At 35.6% G+C, this 21,337-nt stretch overlaps 1 protein-coding gene across 2 annotated transcripts in view; it reads left to right on the forward strand.

The window, feature by feature from the left end:
• Positions 1 to 21,337, forward strand: part of SLF1 (SMC5-SMC6 complex localization factor 1) — an 87,259-nt gene that overhangs the window by 46,489 nt on the left and 19,433 nt on the right. For both annotated transcript variants that reach the window (XM_059175471.1, XM_059175472.1), the window contains 3 exons: positions 283 to 414; positions 1,243 to 1,408; positions 8,079 to 8,226. In XM_059175471.1, coding sequence (XP_059031454.1) covers positions 283 to 414; positions 1,243 to 1,408; positions 8,079 to 8,226 — 446 coding nt within the window. The remainder of the gene's footprint in view (positions 1 to 282; positions 415 to 1,242; positions 1,409 to 8,078; positions 8,227 to 21,337) is intronic.

Consider the following 21,337-nt stretch of genomic DNA (forward strand, 5'->3'; position numbering starts at 1 on the left):
TTCTTTGGCAGTGAAATAATACAAAGAGTACCATTAGGCTATTAAACATAACAGTCAATGAAAAATAGAGAAATTAGATCTGTATTGCTAAAAATTCAATGTCATGAGATATTTGACCTGGTTTTCTTTTTAAAGAAAATATATTGATAAGATTTTGTTGGTTAGCTTTATATTTTGTTGAAGGAAATTTCATTAGAATCTAATATCCTGAAAGAGTATTCGTCCACAGAATATTCATTGACTTTTTTGTATGTCACAAATTATTGGGTTCATGTTTTTCAGGTCTTGCCTTTACAATGAAAGTTTTTGCCATCAAATTTCAAAAAATATTATTGGCACTAAGGTGCTCTACCTGACCCTGCTCAAATTTTTCTTTAATTTAGTGGAAAGTGAAGTGCGACATCTGATCCAAAAGTAAGTTTAATCACAAAGAATTTTTCTATGTTTATATTGTTTCATGTACCATTTTAAAATTTATTTACATATTGCTAAAGAGTCACCTTGTTTTCCTGTTTAGATTTATGTTTTTCTTTTTTTTTTTTTTTTTAAAGATTTTATTTATTTGACAGATTGCTCAAGAGAGCATAGACAGGGAGAGCAGCAGAGGGAGAGGCAGAAGCATGCTCCCTGCTAAGCAGGGAGCCTCATGTGAGACTGGATCCCAGGACACTGGGATCATGACCTGAGCTGAGGGCAGAAGCCCAACGGACTGAGCCACCCAAGTGCCCCTAGTTTAGATTTATTTTTAAAAACACAGTTGCAGACATAGTTCTTCAGTGACAATGAAGTATTTTGTGTTCTTTTTGTGTCTTTAGTCCACATGTTTATTTTTTACTAACTTAGACATTTGGATAGGTAAAATTATGTTACATTTTTCAGGGTTTATGTTTTTTTTTAATTCCTAAGTAATCAAATAGTTAAGTAAAAGTTCCACTAGATTTTCTTTTCCCCCCACTAGGTTTTTTAACATTGAATCTGTAATATCCATAATAAATTTTGTGTATGCCCTAAAACATGCAGTTAGATTACTCTGTGTGTGTATTTGTTGATCATTAAATTGAATTGTGGCCTTTTTTATATTTTATTCTTTATTATAACTGTATGTTGTAATCTTTATATATTATGCCCTTTCTATATTTAGAAACCACTAGATCTTTTTGTATTATGGCAAGAGATATTATGTCTAATAACTATAGGGATCAAGTTGGCATAAAGATATACTTTGATTCATATTTTCATTAGGTTGTATGACTGGTCAGATTCTCAGAGTCTGAAAATAACAGGAAAGGCAATTCTTCTTGAAATCTTTTGGTCAGGAAATGAGGCCTCTGGGCTTTTGACCAAACCAGTAAATATGCTTTTGGAGTGGACTATATATTCTCACAAGGAAAAATGCAAGTCTAATGATGTAAGTAGAATTGATTTACAAACGAATAATTGCCTATGAAAAACTGCAGTTTTGAGTTATGCTTCTTTTGTCTTTATTCTTTGAACAATTTGAATAAAACTGAAATCTACCCAAATGTATCATTGTTTTCTGTTTAGTTTATTAAGTTTTATTGTAAAAGATCCTTAGAGGGTGGCTTCTTCATCAACACATATTTGGATATAGTAGCTAGGGACAGTTATTTGATCATTAGTGCTAAGAAATCTGTATTCATTTATCATTCTAGATTTTTTACTTTTGTACATTTCAATTTATAAAGAACCTAGGATTTTAAAAACTGAGTCCATCCAGTTTTTGTGTGTATAAATGAAAAGTTTGACTTGTTTTTAAAATTTCCTTTGGTTGTTAGCAGTTATTTCTTCATAAGTATATCTTGCTTATCCCTAGAAATTTAATGTGCAGTGATTTTAGTATATTACTTACCAAAGGGTCACTGGGAAGATTAAATGCACTGAAATATGTAAAGTGCAGAGCAACATATTCTGCCATGTTTTGGGTTTATAATTACTATTAGTCACCTTTCTCTTCTTCAAAATAATTGCCTTTGGGACTTTATTTTCTGCTTTTTTGTGTTATATCATTGTTTTTAATTCTTTCCTTTTACTTTTATATCTTGATCATTTGGATCTTTTTCTCATTTTAATCTTTATTTCTAAGAAGTATACTCAAAATAAATTGCCTTTGAATACAAATTGAGATTTATGTACAGGTTTTGATGCCTAAATCTTGTGTGCTATTGATGGTTTTTTTCAATGTTTTTTATTATCACTTAAGAATTGTCCTTTGATTCAAGAAATACTTTAGGATGTTTTAAAACTTCTAAATGGGTGTATTTTTGTTATGATTAGTGGATTTTGTTTGCCTATGCTTTTTTAAATTTCTAATAGTAAATTACAGATAAAAAATGAGCCCTATAATGATTGTGGCCTTCTGAAATTAACTGAACTTTCCTTTTTGACTCCATATGTGGTTACACAATGTGTTTTCTCTGTTTTACTTTGCTCTCTCTCATTTTTTTTTTGGAATATTTATTTATTTGAGGGAGAGAGAGAGCATGTTTGGGGAGGAACAGAGGGAAAGAGAGGGAGAGAAACAGACTCGATGCCAATACCAGGCCTGATCCCAGGACACTGAGATCATAACCTGAGCCAAAATCAAGAGTCTGATGCTCAACTGACTGAGCCACCTGGGTGTCCTACTCTCTGTCATCTTTTATGACAGGTTTAATAATTGAGATTTAGTCAGACTCTTAGGAATCTACTTGATGAATTTATCCTCCTCCCTTTTTTAAAAACCATCTGTACTTTGTATATAGTACTGCATGGCGGTTTGGGTAGAGAATTCTGGTGTCAGATGAGCCATAAAGTATTCCTTGTCAAGGGAAATCATACATAGTTTATCTTCTCATATTTCCTCTGATCTGTTTTCTCTGCCTGACTTTTTTTAGTTCCAATTAACTTATGTTACAACTTCTCCTTTTTACTCTGCTTTTCCCCCCTCTCATCTAGATTATCGGGTTTTTTTCTATATTTGGAGCATTCTGGGTAGTGTCTTTTCATTTAATGTTTCGTTCACTAGTCTCTTTTCAGCTGTATCTAATATGTTGTTAAACATGTCTGTTGCGTTTTTGCCAGGTTTAGACTTTTTTACTTCCTAATTACTAAAGCATGTTTTTATGGTTTCTAGTTCCCTACAAAATTTTTAAGGTTTTCTTTTGTCTTTTTATGTAGCAATAATAGTTAATTTATAGTTTATGTATGACTGTTTCATATTTGAACTCTTTGTGAGTCTATTTCTGTTGTTTCTCCTCTTTCCTTCTCGTGTGTTTTTTATATTCTCTTACAAGCTAGTTACCATTTACTGTATGCCATAAATTGCATTTGAAAAATTATTTGTGCAAACAGTAACATGGCAAATGTGCTGAATATCTTTCTCTAGAGAGAATTTCTGTTGCCAGGTTTGAGGGTTCCCGGATAGTCCCACGTGAAGTACAGGGCTACAAATACAGGTTTTTTCTGTTGTGTATTAGGCCTTGGACTATGACTTTTATAATCCTTTTCCTCTAGACTCCTAAAACCACATTTTGGTCTCTCAGCTCTTTCTTTGTGGTCAGCAAGTGTCCTTAGGGCAAAGCCCGCTGATTTTGAGGGCCTCATTTGTCTCTTTACCTTCTCCTAGGTCTTGGTTAGCAATTCTTTGTAACTTTCCAGAAGTTATGTTTTACATAACAAGTTATCTTTCCAGAAGATGTTTTACATATTGTATTCAACATTTTCAGTTTTCTTTTATAAGGTCATTTATTTGAATTAATTAAGCCTCTCTTATCAGAAACAGAAGCCCTTACTGGCTTAGGGGGTGCCTGAGGCTAACAAACAGAAAATTCTTTTGAGGGTCCTAATTTTTCTTTAACTTGGAATTAAAAAGGGAGAATTATTTCTGGGTATAGCTAGTCTTTGTGTTCAAATAATTGTATTTTGTGGCAATAACCAAGTGAGTAGTGATTATTTTGTACATGTGTCTTATTTAAAAAGAAATATGATTATATACACGTGTAAATTGAAAATACTCAACATAAATAAAACTATACTTCATTGCCAGTTGAGTTTAATACTTGTATAATACTTCTAAGATAAAAATAATATTCTTATTAATTAAAATCTGTCTATTTATGTACTTTTTAGACCATAGAATCATTGGGGATAGAAAATGTTTTTTCATTATGGAGTATTTCTTTTTTATCCATTTGATTATATAAATGAAATTGCTCATTTGTAACGGAAAACAATAATAAAACTGACATTTTTCACAATTTTACTAAATCACCAAAGGACTGTCAAAGAGAAGAATTTACTCAGGAAATACTGATGTAAATAATAACAGATTTACCCATGATTAACTTGAAGGTTTTGTTCAAACTTATAAATAAATTAAACAAATTTTGTAAAGCAATCTGCAATAAATCGTAGCATCAGTTGTAATATTAGAACCACCTTAAAACTTAGCAAATCGGTATTTTTATTAAACATTTGAATTGTGTAAATTCATAAAAACTGTTTTGTGTCTGTGTGTGTGTGTATGTGTTACCTTATCTGCTAGAATTCATTCTTGTACCTAATTAAATCTTCTTGGCAGTTTCCAATTTCAAGAATTCCATGCATGTTCACAGACATCATTTTCTGTACTGTAAAGCATTTGTTTCTTGATTTGCTGAGTTGAAGCATTCAATTTAAGTCATTAGCTAAACAGAAGTCCTCAGTTTATGCTAATATTGTTTTGTCATAATGTCAATCAGCAAGTGTTGCAGAGTGACACAAAGGCAGTGAATTTCATTGTCATTAATCTGAGAAAGCTTTGGGCTTTCCTTGGCAAAGAGCAGAGGTGAGCTGTGTCAAGGTTACGAAGGAGGTACAAATTTTGCTAAGCTTGGTGGTTAGTCCTATTTTTCTTTGTGATGTCCTTAAGTGCTATTTAATGATAACCCTACAAGTGTAGGTAGAAATGGAAGTTTCTTTGTATTTAAAGATAGGGAAATTGAGGCCAAAGAATTTAATTAGTCAAGGTGTCACACCTTGTTTTAGGGTAAAGCCTTGCTTGGAGGCCAAGTCTCCACTGCAGCATACTTGCTCTTGTTTCAAATGCCAGTGTTTTCAACAGGAAGAGGCACGTTGTGTGTATTATGTTTGCATTTTTCTGACAAAGGTATAGCAGAGCATCTGTTGCCCGGGATATTGCTTAAAGCCCTAACCTGGAAGTCTGAAGACCCAGATCGTAGTTCTGCATTATATACTAGTCAGTTTTTGGAAGATCATCAAATTTATTAAATGGAGATTACTTGTACTGGCAGATAATAGAGAACTATATCGACAGAATGTCTGATAATAGACTTTAACACATTAAAGAGGTGTTCTAACATAAATATGTGTCATGTGCGCATCATGTCTTTGATTTCGTCTGAGAGTTTTCTTTTCTTTCAGCTTTAACATACTTTTCAGTATTCCAGGAAAGCTTTTCTCCCTTCATGGTTTATTTGCCATTTTCTCACTAATCCGCTTCTAAATCATAAATATATATCTATATATATCTACTATGTAAGAAAGGGTAGCATTATTTATACACTGTTAAATTTGCAGTGAGTACAATCCATAATGCAGGGTCTTGGCCCTATGCTTATAGTGAAAACAGATAAGAATATATTATAAAAGGATCCAAGAACCTAATTTGAAAATGTCTTCTTATATAAAATTTACTATTATGAATATATGGTAGTATGGAAGTATAGGAAATGTCACACAGATAAGAATAATTTTGATGTATCTTTATCAAGATATGGAAGCTGTAGTCATTCCTTGAGAGTACTGTAAGGACTACCCATCTCTGTTTAATAGTTGTAATATCAAACTGAATTGAATAATAGGCAATATTGATTTTAATTTGTGGTATCAGGGGTGTAAACATAAATTTGTGTAGGAAAGAGAAAGGTCCCTAGCTGGTTGATTTTCTGAGATTATTTTTTTAATTGTTGAGGTATTGGATTGTGGTTTATATGAAGCTTAGCTCTGTGGGCTTAGCTCCTTTTTCCCTGTCCAGAGCCTTGGGATCAGGGATCTGAAGTACCTGATTTACTCTACTCTCAGGTGGGGGAACATTTCGAGAAATCAAAATTTACTAGTCTCTTGCATCCTTCTTGAGTAGTGTCATTGGTAATATTCAGATATATATGTTGTTGCTAGAAGCATTTTGTGGTGTGGATCTTGATAGGTTCAATTTTTAGTTTAAATGTAGCTTTTCACTGTACTGTTTTATGTTCTCTTGATAAGTTGAACCGTAAGAAATAAAACTTGCTCAAAGCGACTATCTCCTTTACGAAATAAGAACTTTACAAAGTAAGAACTTGGCTTCCTGCAAACTACTTTGAAGACTAGCTAAGACTCAATGCTTAAGGGAGTGAGTTCTGATCAGTTGATTGATGGCTTTGATCCTACCAGAGTACTAGGGGAGGACTTGGTACTTTCCCAGCCAGCTGATAGAGCCAGTCCTGCTGCTGCTTCCCAAGTCTGAAAGCTGCACCCGGAAGACTTAAACCCAGCTCTCTAATCAGGGTGGGAGACAGGGTGCTGCTGATTGATGCCCACTGATGAGTCCTGACCTAGCAGGATCAGGCTGTGGTCAAGGTTCTATATCGAAGCCCCTGATGATATTAGAGGAAAGGCTTCCCTAAACATGCCCCTTAAAATCCCTCCAGCCCCATTCTTCACAGTCTCTCTTTCAAATTCTAATGTCCAGCCCAGCCTTAATGCAGTGTATTGCAGTATGATAGAGCAATGGGGAATTTGTACACCTCAGCGTCCTGACTCTAGGATTTTTCCTTGGTAAAAACTATTTCAGCAGCAGGCCTGACATACATGCTGCTTGACCATTTACCCTTGTTTGGACAACAGACCAGAACTAGAACTTCAGTTTTGAAATCACTTAACTAAGAACTTCATACAGTAAGGAATGGTGATGCCCTCCCTCATGAAATATTGTATACCATAAGAACCTTGTCTGCTGAAGGTAGAAGAAAGAAATCCAGTAGTCACTATTGGTTAGAGATTTCTCTGTCCCTAATCCCACATTAGGCATAGTATGGTTGCAGAACATAACACTCAAAATCTATTCAGATACTATAATATTTATTGATCATAACCTTTTCACATGTTTTCTACCCAGTTTTTAATTTGATGATTTTTTTCCACGTATCCAATATGCCTAAAAAAACAAATAACAAAAATAAAAGAATTTCAACTAGTTTTAATGTCTTTGTGGAAAATGTCAAGTAGTTTTAATATCTTGATCAGAGGTGTTTAAAAAATATTTTTGTACCTCTTCACCTTCATATTTATGGATTAGAAAGATATTTTCCACATTAAGGTAAAGCACACTTACTATAATTAAAACTTTGTACGCTTGCTATATTTTCTATGGGAATTTAATAATGTTTACTGTAGAAGTGATGATAGAGAACAGTAGTCATTCTTTAAAAAATTAATCTTTATACATCCCTAAGTTAGGTAATGGCATTTGATATAATTTAATAATTACAATTTGATCCAACCTGTTTCTTCATTTACAACAAAAAGGACCGTCTTACCTGCTAAAGTTTTTATTGAATATGCCATTTGGATAAATGTAAAGGTTAATTTTATATATAAACACTAGGGGTGGCTAAATCCATCTTTTTTTATAATCCTGTATTCCTGTTAACAGAAATCGCAGAAGCCAGATACTTCCTCATTGGTGTGATGGAATTATTGCCATACTAAAGCACTTGACACTACTGAATAATGTTATTTTAAAAGTTTATTATAAGCTATCCATATATTAAGTCCTGGAGGTTTTGTTTTATTAACTGTTTTCATCATGTGGATGTAAATATGTAGGTATGGATGGGGGAAGAAGGAGAAGGGAAAGAAGGAGAAACAGAGAATAGAGAGGGAGTTAACTTGCTAGGGTTCTCAGGAATACCTTTTAATATGAGCATACCCCGTATTAAATAACTAAACTTTGCCTCAACAAGTATTCAAAATAAGCACTGATAAAAGAAAAGATAATTTAAAACGTTTTACTAATATTTCTTCCATATTAATGTTAGGTCTTCAAACACGAGCTAGCTTATTTATTGACTGGAATTCTTGGAGCAGCGATAGATTATTGGATCTTCCTTGGTCTTAAGAGGGGTAAAAATGTGATGCGACACATGTCTGATGACTTAGGAAGTTATGTTTCCCTTTCGTGTGACGGTAAGTGCATCTGTACTGTGTTTTTCATAGACCTATTGTGTGCTTTTCCTTTAGGCAGTTTGTAATCTTTAACATACGTTCATACAAAGTTTTTGAAAAATACTTGCATATGCACTCATTTGTGTAGGTATGTATACATAGATACACATACATGCAGATATATGTATAAACATGCATACACATGAGTATAAAGTAGGTAAAAATTACTCATAATGAATGCTTTCACACAGGTAAACACTTTTTCATCATATTCTTTCTAGTAATTTCTAAGTATTTTTACATAGTTGAACTCATGTAATTTGTATTCTTATTTCCTTCTTAATATTACATGAACATGAGCCTTCACCCCATACACATCATTTATTATTCAAAGTATTATTTTGATGATGATTTCATAAAAGTTGAATGTTACAAAAATAGTACCTGGAAATAAATCATTATATATATACATATAATAATATTGTTTTCTTTAATCCTATAACTAAAATTATAAGTAAACTACCCTATGCAAGTAAACATTTAACTAGACGAATTTATTTATTTTTATTAATAGACCAATTTAAATCTGTTCTCTATTGATTGAAGAAATAGTTTAGCTTTTTTAGGTATGGTGTTTTGGAATCTTACATGATAAGAACTATTTCTGGTCCCTTTAATACTTGTAATCATTCGAGTAGAAAGCATTATCTTTTATGTGGGGCAGGGAGCCCAATGCAGGACTTCTCAGGTCTCTTCCTGCATAAGTACGTAACAAAAGATAATGAAATTCATTGACTCAGAATATTTATGTTATAAAGCCACTTGGATTAATTTGGGTTATATCACTATTTAAAAAACATTCGGGGGGGAAAAAAATTTGTCCCGTGTAGCTGTTGCTTTATATTTTCCTTATTATAAAAAGCTGCTACTATTTCTTTCCCATTGAGTCTGGTGATACAACGAGCATGGAAAAAGCAAAAATAAGTAATTTCTATATAATTTTCTCACTCTCTCTCCTCCCCTCCCAATCATCAATTCTGATTTTATTTCCTCTAAAATAAATGGGTGGAGGAGTATTATTTAGGCAATGTGATAATAGAACTCATTTTCATGTGCTTACCTTATGAAAGGTTCTGTTGAACTCTTTTGGTTTCCTAAGTGAAGAGGGCTTCCAAAAGATGTAAGGTACATTCTGAACTTTAAAGTCAGTTTAGGAAACTGTGAATCTTTTTATTTCTTTCTCTCTTATATCCTAACTTCCTAAAATGAACATGTTGTTTAAAACAAGTGAGTTTGTGGCCCTCCAATATAAAAGATCATTTCATACACTTTAAAAATTTTAGATTGTTAATCTTTTTTGTTACACTTGTGTTTCACTGCATCTAGGTTTTATGTAAAAGAAAAAATTCCTGAATATGCTGTCAATCACTTTAATGCTTTGAAGAGAGATTCTAGAATAGGAATCGAGGATTAAAACTAGGTTCAGGATTTATTCGATGATGCCCTCTGCAAAGAGAGGTCTCTTTTTATACTACTGAAGTTAGAAGATTTTTTATCTAAAGCATTTTATCTTCTTTTTTTTTCTTTTTCATTGAGCTGAGGGGTGATTACTGTTCCTTTTGTGGAGTAGCTGTCCTTTGTTGCATGACTTTTTAACATTTCTTAGCTCAATTCAATTTTCCTTGAGAATCTTTTCTTATTATTTCTTTCACACAATTCCTACTGGGTGGTTCTTTTGTTACTGTTGTTTTAGAAAAGCAAATTTCTGTCATTTGCAAGCATCAGAACTAAACATTCAGCTAAAAGGATTCCCCTGTTTTTATTCCATAATGAAACTTCTTTGAGTTGAGGCACCAGGACAGGATTAGCAGTGGCTTTATAGACTTCAATGACTTCAGAGTCAGTATATTTGTAGGTGTTGTTTCAGGTACATATTTGGTCACCTTTACGGAAATATAATTTATCTTGTAGTTTAGCTAAATGCAAGAAATACAAGCCTATACTGATTGGGTTCTCCATACATGAGCTTCAATGGTTGCTTCTCTCATATTCTGAATTTTCCTTTACTTTAAAGCAAAGTATTGTTTTCCAGTCTTATTTCCACCTTTCATATGACAAGTGTAAGTCCAGCAAGTTTTAGTCTGACTAACTTAAGCTAAATCTAGAATTGTTACCATTACAATTCTTTTTTTTTTCCTTTTAAGAATTTATTAATTTATTTTTGCAGAGAGGGAGAGAATATAAGCACACATGTGCTTATGAGCCTGAGTTAAGGGGAGGAGGGACAGAGGGAGAAGCAGACTCCCACCTAGGGAATGGGGTTCCATCCCAGGATCCTGACCCAAGCCAAAGACAGACACTCAACCTACTGAGCCATTCAGGCTCCCCACCATTGCAATTTTTTCGACATATTGAGCAATGATTTTGCTTCCCCAGATACATTTGATCATTTAACACTCTAATTGAGATTTAAACTATATTCATGTTTGAAATTATTATTTTTTTTAATTTCTTCTCAAACCACATAAAATTGGTCCCTTAGGCTTCTTAATTTAGCTACAGGTAGGTACTTTTAAAAATTTATTTCTAAAATGGTTCAGTTTACTATCTTTCTAATTTTTTGTTGTTAGTAGGTCTTGATTTTTTACCTTTGTCAAGAGAAAAATCAGGTGAACAGTTTGTCTTTAAGAGAGCAGTACCTTTTCTATATAATATGTAAAATTAAAGTGTTTATTATGGACTTTATAGTATAATACTTTAATCTGCACAAGTGGACCAGGTATTCTAATAAGTCTTTTTTGTCAGCATGTTGATAGTTTGGTGAAGAACCATTCCTTTTTCTCTATTGCTACCCCTGCCATCCCACCCCACCCCCTTTTCTTTTTTTCACTATTTTTTGGCATTTTCTTTTTTTTTTTGAGAGGGAAAGAGAGTCCCAAGCAGACTCTGCAGTAGCTGGGTAGTGTGACATAGGGCTCAATCCCACAACCCTGAGATCAGGACCTGAGCTAAAACCAAGAGTTCGTCACTTAACCCACTGAGCTATGCAGGTGCTCCTCTTTGTATTATTCTTTAGCTCAGTTACTATTTTTTGCTTTTCCTAAGTCACTAGTAAAAATGTTATAGTTTGACTGTTACATGACATCCAAATGAAGATAATGGTCCATCTTTCTCATTTATGGCCAAGAGTACATTCTTGGGTTGTTTTGTTGTTGTTGTTGTTTTAATTTAAATTTTTTTTCAGTGTTCCTAGATTAATTGTTTATGTACCACACCCAGTGCTCCAGGCAATACGTGCCTTCCTTAATACCCACCACCAGGCTCACCCAACCCTGCATCCTTCTCCCCTCCAAAACCCTCAGTTTGTTTCTCAAGAGTCCAGAGTCTCATGGTTTGTCTTCCCTCCAATTTCCCCCAACTCACTTCTCTCCAACTCCCAATGTCCTCTGTGATAGTCCTTATGCTCCACAAGTGAAACCATATTGACTCTCTCCGCTTGACTTAGTTCACTCAGCATAATCTCCTTCAGTCCCGCCATGTTGATACAAAAGTTGGGTATTCATCCTTTCTGATGGAAGCATAATACTCCGTTGTATATATGGACCATATCTTCTTTATCCATTTGTCTGTTGAAGGCATCTTGTCTCTTTCCACAGTTTGGCGACTATGGCTGTTGCTGCTATGAACGTTGGTACAGATGGCCCTTCTTTTCACTACATCTGTATCTTCGGGGTAAATAGCCAGGAGTGCAATTGCAGGGTCACAGGGTAGCTCATTTTTGTTTTTCTTAGTGCAAAAATATAAAATTCATATTGTGATGCTACTCAGATTCAAATCTATTAATTTTAATTTAGTAAAACTATTGTTAGTTTTGTAGAAAATTAAGGCAGAACATCTTTCACTAGGTAAGTAAAATCCTTTCTCCTTTCCATCAGATCTCGTGTCTGTCAACCCACATTGACGCTATTCTCTTTTATTTCTGAACACTTTGAACAGAAAGTTTTCTTATCTCCTTTTCTGTATTTTAAGATAAAGTGATCTGAAAGGGGTATTTTTATGGCCAATTGAAATTCCTGGTAAATTGGCTTAAACTAAGGGTTTGCAAATTTTTCTGTGTGTGGTACCACATAGTAAGTATTGTTGGCTCTACAGACTCACAGTCTATCCTCAACTCTGTAGCTGTAGGAAGAGCAGCCATACACAATATGTAAATGGACATGGCTCTGTTCCAGTAAAACTTTATTTATAAAGATAGACAACAAGACATTGTTTTCTAACTTAAACTTCTCCTGTTTTTAGTGGAAAGAAAACATGTCATCACAATCTACATAAGATTTTTGATATCTTTAGAGAACTTTAATAAAGCTTCTTATGCCCTTCTTCAAATATGTCATTATCCTGATAGTTTTTCAAAATCTTTATTCACTTTTATTTTTTAAATCCCTATTATAATCCCTCTGCATGCTTCAGGCCTCTTTCATCAGTATTTTTTCATAATTTTACTAAGGATCTCATCAAAATGTTTCTATTCTCTTCCTTTATTCAGCAATTTTTTATTTCCACTCTACCAGGCGTTGGTCTAAATGCCATGTACACTGGAAGGAGGTGAAACAAAACATGGTTCTTAAATTTTTGGAGCTTTTGGTGGAAGAAATAGACAACAAGTAGATGCAAATAAATCATTAAAAATACCAAGTGAGGGGCACCTGGGTGGTTCAGTGGGTTAAGCCTCTACCTTCCGTTCAGGTCATAATCTCAGGGTCCTGGGATCAAGTCCTACATCGGGATCTCTGTTTGGCAAGGAGCCTGTTCCACCCCCCACACCTGCCTCTCTGCCTGTTTGTGATCTCTGTCTGTCAAATAAATCTTTAAAAAAAAAAAAGTCAAGTGATTCAAACAAAGGCCAGGTGTTGAGATGGGTGAACTTACACTTTATACTAGGTAGTCGAGGAAAGCAGTCCTACAGGATAAGTAGGAGTTGGGCAGAGTCACGGAAACATCTCCCATTAGAAAACACAACATTTGCCAAAACTGAGAAAGGAAAAAATGGGGCCTGTGTGAAATCTTACAGTAGCTGGCTGCTGGCAAGGTGCAAGGAAAAGAGTAAAATAAAGGCAAAGAAAGAGTTGAGGAGTTAGAAGCCATTTTAATGAGGAGTGGCATGGTGTGATAAACTTTTGAAAAGCTGATCTAGGTTTAGCTCTCTACAGTTAATGGTCTCTGCCATTCATTCATGCATTCATGTACCTTTCAAATACTAAATGTTTGTTATCTGCAAGTTAGTAGCCTATAACCTGTGAGGGATTAAAAAATGATCCTGTCCTTAAAGGGCTTACAGTCCTGTGGCTTAGTTTCTTGTGTTCTATTTTTCATCTGTTTATTATTCCCTTTAAATGTATTATCTGGTAAAATGTGGATCCTTTATGATTTTAGTGTTTTCTGGTTTTTTTTTTTTAAGCTATCAAATGCTCCTTCTGGATGAATAAGTTCATTTGGATCATCTCTTTTGAACTGTACAGTGAAAGTTATTTCTACTTTCTTTTTGCCTCCGCTTAGAAGTGATAAGTTAAGAGATTAATAGGTTGTTGTAAAAGCTATGATGATAGGCTTTTAAAAAAAATGTGTAACCAGACATTTTATGTTCAAAAGAATGGTTTCAGAATAGAAAAATTTTTTGCGAACCACATATCATATGAGGGGTTATGGGGTATCTAGGTAGCTCAGTTGTTAAGTATCTGCCTTCAGCTACTGTAATGATTCCAGGGTCCTGAGATCAAGCCCTGCATCGGGCTCCCTGCTCAGTGGGAGGCCTGCTTTTCTAAACTCTCTCATTCTTCCCACTTGTGTTCCCTCTCTCACTGTCTCTGTCAAATAAATAAACGAAATCTTGGAAAAAAAAAAGTGAGGGGTTAATATTCAAAATATACAAAGAACTAACAAAATAGCAGACAAACAATCTTTTAAAATTTGGGCAGAGGAGCTAAAGAGACATTTTTCCAAAGAGGACATCAAAATGGCTAACAGGCACATGAAAAGATGCTCAGCATCACTAATCACCAGGAAGATGCAAATTAAAATGACAGTGACATAACGCCTCATCAGTTAGAATGGACATTATCAAGAAGACAAGAGCTGATGTGTTTAAAAGGATGTGTTTAATAAAAGGAGGATCTTTATGCACTGTTAGTAGAAATGTAGAATAAATAGTCCAAATATAATGAATGATAATATGGAGGTTCCTCAAAAAATTAAAACTGATCTACCATACAGTTAAGCAATACCACCTTTGGGTTCATACCCAAAGGAAGTGAAAACAGCATTTTGATGAGGTTTAGCACACCCTTTGTCACAGCATTATTCACAATAGCCAAGATACGAAAAAACCCAAATGCCTGTCATTGGATGAATGGATAAAAAAGATGTGGTATACCTACACAATGAAATATTATTCAGCCATGACAAAGGAGGATATTCATTTGAAACAACATTGATGGACCTTGCATGCATTATGCTAAGTGAGATAAGTCACACAGAGAGAGACAAGTACTGTATATGATACTGCTAACGTGCGGGATTTTAAAAGTCAAACCTGTAAAACCAACACTACCACCTACAACAACAACAACAACAAGAGTGAAATTGATGTGGTGTGATGTTGGGGTGCTGGAGCAAATGGTCCACAAAGAATTCTTGAGACTTCTTCGGTGCAAAAAGATGTTTTTGTTTTGGTTTGGTTTTTTTAAACACAGGGATCTTACCTTGGACAGAAAGAGCTTCCCTGGGGTTATAAGGAGGGATTGATTATATAGTTTTAAGTTGGGAGGGGTTAAGGATAGAATTTAAGTCTCTAAGGGATTTGGAAGCAAGGTTTTTAAGATCTTGAGGGGCTAGCTGTTTAGGAAAAGGTTATTCGTTTACTACAGTCTAGTAAAACTTTAGTCATGAGACCCTTCAGATGTTTATCAGTGAGCCATATATTTGGAGGATGATTGCTAACATACATGTTTTTTGGGGGGGATAGAGATAAAGGAAGTTTCCAAAGGGATTTTATATGTTAAAGAAGAATTAGAGGATCCTGGAAGTTGGGCTAATGTCTAGCTAAGGTTGTCTTTTGCCTCCGGCAAAGCATTAACATTGAGGCAATTGAGTTCCTTGAGGAAGGTCACTCTGCCTATCTCAACTACTCGTCAGTGGGCTACAAAGGAAATTTAATTTCTCTTATACATTTATTTTGCCTTTGTTCTCCACATCAAAATGGTGGTTACTATAGGATGGGAAGTGGGAGGTAGGATTGATTTGTGTTTAGGGGTACAAACTTAAAAAGAGTAGTAAATAAGCCATAGAGATCTAATATACAGTATAATGAATCCAGATAATATTATACTATAATGATGTTATATAATAAATGTTACTTCAGTGGCAGTCATGTTACAGTACGTAAATGTATCAAAGTGACTTGGCTGTACACCTTAAATTTATAAAATGTAACATGTCAAGTTGATTAAAATCTTCTGATTATCATTCTTCAGCTTATGCAGTTTCAGTAATACTTATAGTCTGGTAGGTTGTGAGTAGTCAGTTGTAACAAAAGGTTATAAATAACTCCTTTCTATTTTCCAGTTCTTATAGATTATATTGCAGTTGAGGCCATTTTGGAAAGGATTATTTGAATTCAGCAATCTCCTGTCTTTGTGGGACTAATTGGATCTACTTAACATCTGACTGGAGCCATTTGCCCAGATGGCAGTGTGCCTCAAGGCAAGAACGTCAGGTCTTTAGGCAAGGCAGCGTTTCTAACTTAGCCTGGGCACTTTCTAGATTTTGGGCTGGATAATTCTTTATTTCTGGGGACTCTCCTGTGAACTGTGAATTGTAGGGAATTTAGTAGTTTCCAAGGCTTTGACCACTGGATGCCCTTGTTGTGACAACCAACCTTGCCAAATGTTCCCTGGGGGGAAATTCTCCACCCACTTAGGCCATTCTTTTTCATTGCTCCCCCTCTTTTAATCTCCTCCCCCCAGTTGAACAGATCAAACAATCAAGGACTGCAAGGATATCATCCCTTAGCCTTTTGGTAAAACATCTGAATAGGAAAGAACTTTAATTGGTTGTCAGGTGTCTTTTAGCCTAAAGAAACACAGCCCCTGACTACAGAGGTCAGGTTTTATACTTTATATTGATAATTAGTTTATCAATCTGTTCAATTTTTAAAATGCATTTAACCTGTTATGTTTATTTTGCTAATTTTATTGACTTTTCCTAGTTCTTATTTTTCCAGTGTTAGTAGTGATAGGGGAACCGAAGATGATACTCCAAAATGTGCCACCTTGGCATGTGGATTAATTTGAGCTAAAGACAGTTGAAGACCGATAGGCTTCAGGAAGAGCAAAAGTTTTTCCTCCCCTACAGTTGACCACAGAGAGAGTAATTTTACTGCTTCCTCTGGGGCTGCTCATGCTGAGATCCTGGGACCATTGACAGAAAGCCAGCAGAAGGTAAGAATTCTTACCATGTCAGTGTCCCAGATCTCTGCCTATGTGGTCCGGTGGAAACAAGAATGGTGAGAGCCCTCTTTTTCCGTTTCTAAATACAGATTAGCAGAAGGAAGTATTTGTGAAACTAGGTCCTTGTATAGTGACTCTGTTCAAGGTTTGTTATGAGTAGTCTTGATTTTTATGGATCATTTTCCTCCCAGAGATGGTCACTGTTTTTCTTTGTCTTTCTGCTGTGTTGTTGGTCATAAGGAAGAAAACCATAGGGTGTAACACATGCATAAACCCCATAAACCTACTTTTTTGAACCACTGGCCGCACAGACTGGTGAGTTCATAATTCTCATCAAATGGTATATGTTTAGACAAACTTAGTTGTGCATCAACATGCACATAAGGTAAAGTCAGCGCAAAATTGAGAGGCACAGGTCAAGCATTTAAAGGCTATTAGAGTGCCCACTGCCTAACTCAGGACTCCCATATTAGGATAAATTGCCCTAGAGCAGGTTAGATTGAAACTAGGTCACCCACCAACCTCAAGGCAATTTCTGTGCCATGAGATACTTGGTAAAAAACATGCAATTCCCCAAAATGAACATCCCTACTCTGGCTCTGAGAGACCCAAATCTCAGTTAGTGTACATGTAAGAGAAACTGGATGAGGTTTTCTTTTTGTATTCTTCTATGTCCTGAGAGCTTGACTCAAGTGAGAATATTCCATCCGTTTCTGCCAGCTGGAAGGTGCACATACCAGCATGGTGATTGGTGGCCAGTTGAATAGACTAGGGTTCCAAGACATGAAGTCATAAGTAGCACTCCCTTTGTCTGACTGTGCAAGCTGTGCAGAGAGTTTGTCATGAGAGGCCCTAGTCCAGAAGAGGCCTTGGTCATCTCAACCTGTGTTGTTTTAGTACTGCTAGAAAGTCCCATTCCAGTAGCATCTGCCCATTTTCACAGATTAGCATGTCTGACTGGAGTCACTGTTTTCACTATACCTTTTTTACTCTTAACAACCAAGGTAGACTCTGAATGATCTTCTTGGATCATGGGGGTTGCATCTTCTGTACCTTGCCTCTTGTGTCCATGGTAAAGATTGATTCTTTTTTTTTTTTTTAATGATTTTATTTATTTATTTGACAGAGAGATCACAAGTAGGCAGAAAAGCAGGCAGAGAGAGGGGAGAAGCAGGCTCCCTGCTGAGCAGAGAGCCCAACTCAGGGCTTGATCCCAAGACCCTGAGATCATGACCTGAGCTGAAGGCAGGGGCCCAACCCACTGAGCCACCCAGATGCCCCGTAAAGATTGATTCTAAGCATGGAAAGTTGCTTCTGGATCTTTCCACAAAAAGGTTTACGGGTTTGAATTGCTATTAAGATTAGTATAAGATCCCTCATGTCAATGGACAGGCAATAAATCCTTTGTAATACAAAAATATACAATTGGTTGTATATAAAAGGAAAAATTTTAGAGTGCTTTTGTCTTAAACACAGTCATCTTATTGGTACCGTGTAAAGACCAGATTTTAAAAGAGAGATCCACAAGAATATAAAAGCTAACCTTAGGGACTCCCTTAATAAGATTAAAGAAGAGAAATTCAAACAAAAATTAAAGTCCACATCCCATATGAATTTCCCATCTTAAATTTTAGCCCCATCTCAGCAGATTTCTTAACTTCCCAAATTGCCCTGTCTTCCCCCAAAATTCCTTAAACACCCAGGTACCTGTATTTCCTTCTACTAAAAGATTTACCTACAGCTTTCCAGCCTCATCTGGAAGCTCAGAGTGTACTGAGGCTAGGAAGTAAATTTAAGCAGCAGCACCTGTTAGGAGCAGTAGGCCTCCTTTGCAATTTCTTAAAATTCCTCCTAATTCAAAGTGGGTCTGTAAAAAGGGGGGGGGCTATCCACTGCTAGCTTCAGGCCTTCCTGTGCAGTGTCCCTTGAGGATGTTCATGACCCATGAACACCAGTAAATCTTTTACATAATAAAGCCCTCTTACCTCTACTTTCAGAAGACCTACCAAATTTAGTGAACAGAAATATTAGTAGCCATTCATAACTCCACTAGGGTGGACCTTGATTAGCTGCAAAAGAGTATTCTCCAGACCCATAGTTGTGCTGTAGTTAACTGACAAGCCATCTTAGGAAAAACCCTTAGGAAAAATCCCTCTCTCTGAGGAAACAGGACCAGAGTAAGAGTATCTCTTAGACCCTTTTACAGATGATCAGCTGATGGCCTAAAGGCTAATGTTCAGGGTCTCACAGAAGCAACAATAGAGGCTTTTTCCCCTAAGATGAATTGGTCCAAGGTTGGATTGTGCAATCAGAAGGACTTTGAGTTTTAAAACATTACAGAAAATTTACCAAGGGTATATTGCACTAAACCCTTAAACTGTAGATGCAGAAATCCTTAGGTTTCTATCTTAGTTGGAAATCTTTTCCATGATATCTTACAGATCTTTGCAAAACCAGAAATGAAGCCCTAGAAAAAATTACCGGCCCCCAGATCTTCCCTATAAATCTTAAAATGCTGGTAGATATGGTAAAACATCGGAACATTAAAAATAGAATTGTCCTGCACTTAAGAAAAGGAAAGAAAAATTTGAATAGCACTCACCCTACGTTCCTGACAAATCATAGGCATATATGCCCCAAATCTCCATTCTGGAGAAAACTTGGATACTTGGTGTGTTTGCAATATGAATTTTCAACAGCCACATACTCTAAGAACTAAGATCCATTCTTTGAAATGTAAACTTTAGGGAGAAGTTTTTTTTTTATCTGAAAGAATAAGCAAAAGAACTATTTGTAAATCAAGCTAATAAAAAATCTTAAATATCATCTCCATAAATACTGAAGAGTTTTAGTCATCTGAGCGCAGGTGAATTTAACTTATTCCAACTGTCAAAACAAAATTTGGATCCAGCTACTCTTTTATAAACTAATGAGCTTTACATTATCATGCCTATCTCATGACTAAAAATTTAAAACCTGTGAGGGCTGTTTGCAGGTGTGTGGGGGCCAGGGTGGGTAGGTAGATGTGTAATATTATTCTACCTCTGGATAGTATTGCTAAAATTATAAAAAGAACTCTACATTAAATAATCTTAAAATTCTCAGAAATACATCAGACTAATGCAAATGCCTTTAAAGTCCACATAATCTGGGAAAGTATTTAGTATTAAAGCTAGTTTAAGTTCACTGGTTTAATTACAATAAACATGTCTTTAAAATTGCCAACATTGAATATAATGCAGACATATAATTTTTACTCTACCTGACTTTATTAGTGAAATAAGTTCACATTATCTTTTTTTTTTTTTTTTTTTAAATTTTTTTATTTTTTTTTTAATTTTTTATAAACATATATTTTTATCCCCAGGGGTACAGGTCTGTGAATCACCAGGTTTACACACTTCACAGCACTCACCAAATCACATGCCCTCCCCAATGTCCATAATCCCAACCCCTTCTCCCAAACCCCCTCCCCCCGGCAACCCTCAGTTTGTTTTGTGAGATTAAGAGTCACTTATGGTTTGTCTCCCTCCCAATCCCATCTTGTTTCATTTATTCTTCTTCTACCCACTTAAGCCTCCATGTTGTATCACCACTTCCTCATATCAGGGAGATCATATGATAGTTGTCTTTCTCTGCTTGACTTATTTCGCTAAGCATGATACGCTCTAGTTCCATCCATGTTGTTGCAAATGGCAAGATTTCATTTCTTTTGATGGCTGCATAGTATTCCATTGTGTATATATACCACATCTTCTTGATCCATTCATCTGTTGATGGACATCTAGGTTCTTTCCATAGTTTGGCTATTGTGGACATTGCTGCTATAAACATTCGGGTGCACGTGCCCCTTTGGATCACTACATTTGTATCTTTAGGGTAAATACCCAATAGTGCAATTGCTGGGTCATAGGGCAGTTCTATTTTCAACATTTTGAGGAACCTCCATGCTGTTTTCCAGAGTGGCTGCACCAGCTTGCATTCCCACCAACAGTGTAGGAGGGTTCCCCTTTCTCCGCATCCTCGCCAGCATCTGTCATTTCCTGACTTGTTGATTTTAGCCATTCTGACTGGTGTGAGGTGATATCTCATTGTGGTTTTGATTTGTATTTCCCTGATGCCGAGTGATATGGAGCACTTTTTCATGTGTCTGTTCGCCATCTGGATGTCTTCTTTGCAGAAATGTCTGTTCATGTCCTCTGCCCATTTCTTGATTGGATTATTTGTTCTTTGGGTGTTGAGTTTGCTAAGTTCTTTATAGATTCTGGACACTAGTCCTTTATCTGATATGTCGTTTGCAAATATCTTCTCCCATTCTGTCAGTTGTCTTTTGATTTTGTTAACTGTTTCCTTTGCTGTGCAAAAGCTTTTGATCTTGATGAAATCCCAGTAGTTCATTTTTTCCCTTGCTTCCCTTGCCTTTTGCGTTGTTCCTAGGAAGATGTTGCTGCGGCAGAGGTCGAAGAGGTTGCTGCCCGTGTTCTCCTCAAGGATTTTGATGGATTCCTTTCGTACATTGAGGTCCTTCATCCATTTTGAGTCTATTTTTGTGTGTGGTGTAAGGAAATGGTCCAATTTCATTTTTCTGCATGTGGCTGTCCAATTTTCCCAGCACCATTTATTGAAGA

The sequence above is a fragment of the Mustela lutreola genome, chromosome 5 (genome assembly GCF_030435805.1).
Source record: "Mustela lutreola isolate mMusLut2 chromosome 5, mMusLut2.pri, whole genome shotgun sequence".
In the NCBI taxonomy this organism is placed as follows: Eukaryota; Metazoa; Chordata; class Mammalia; order Carnivora; family Mustelidae; genus Mustela; species Mustela lutreola.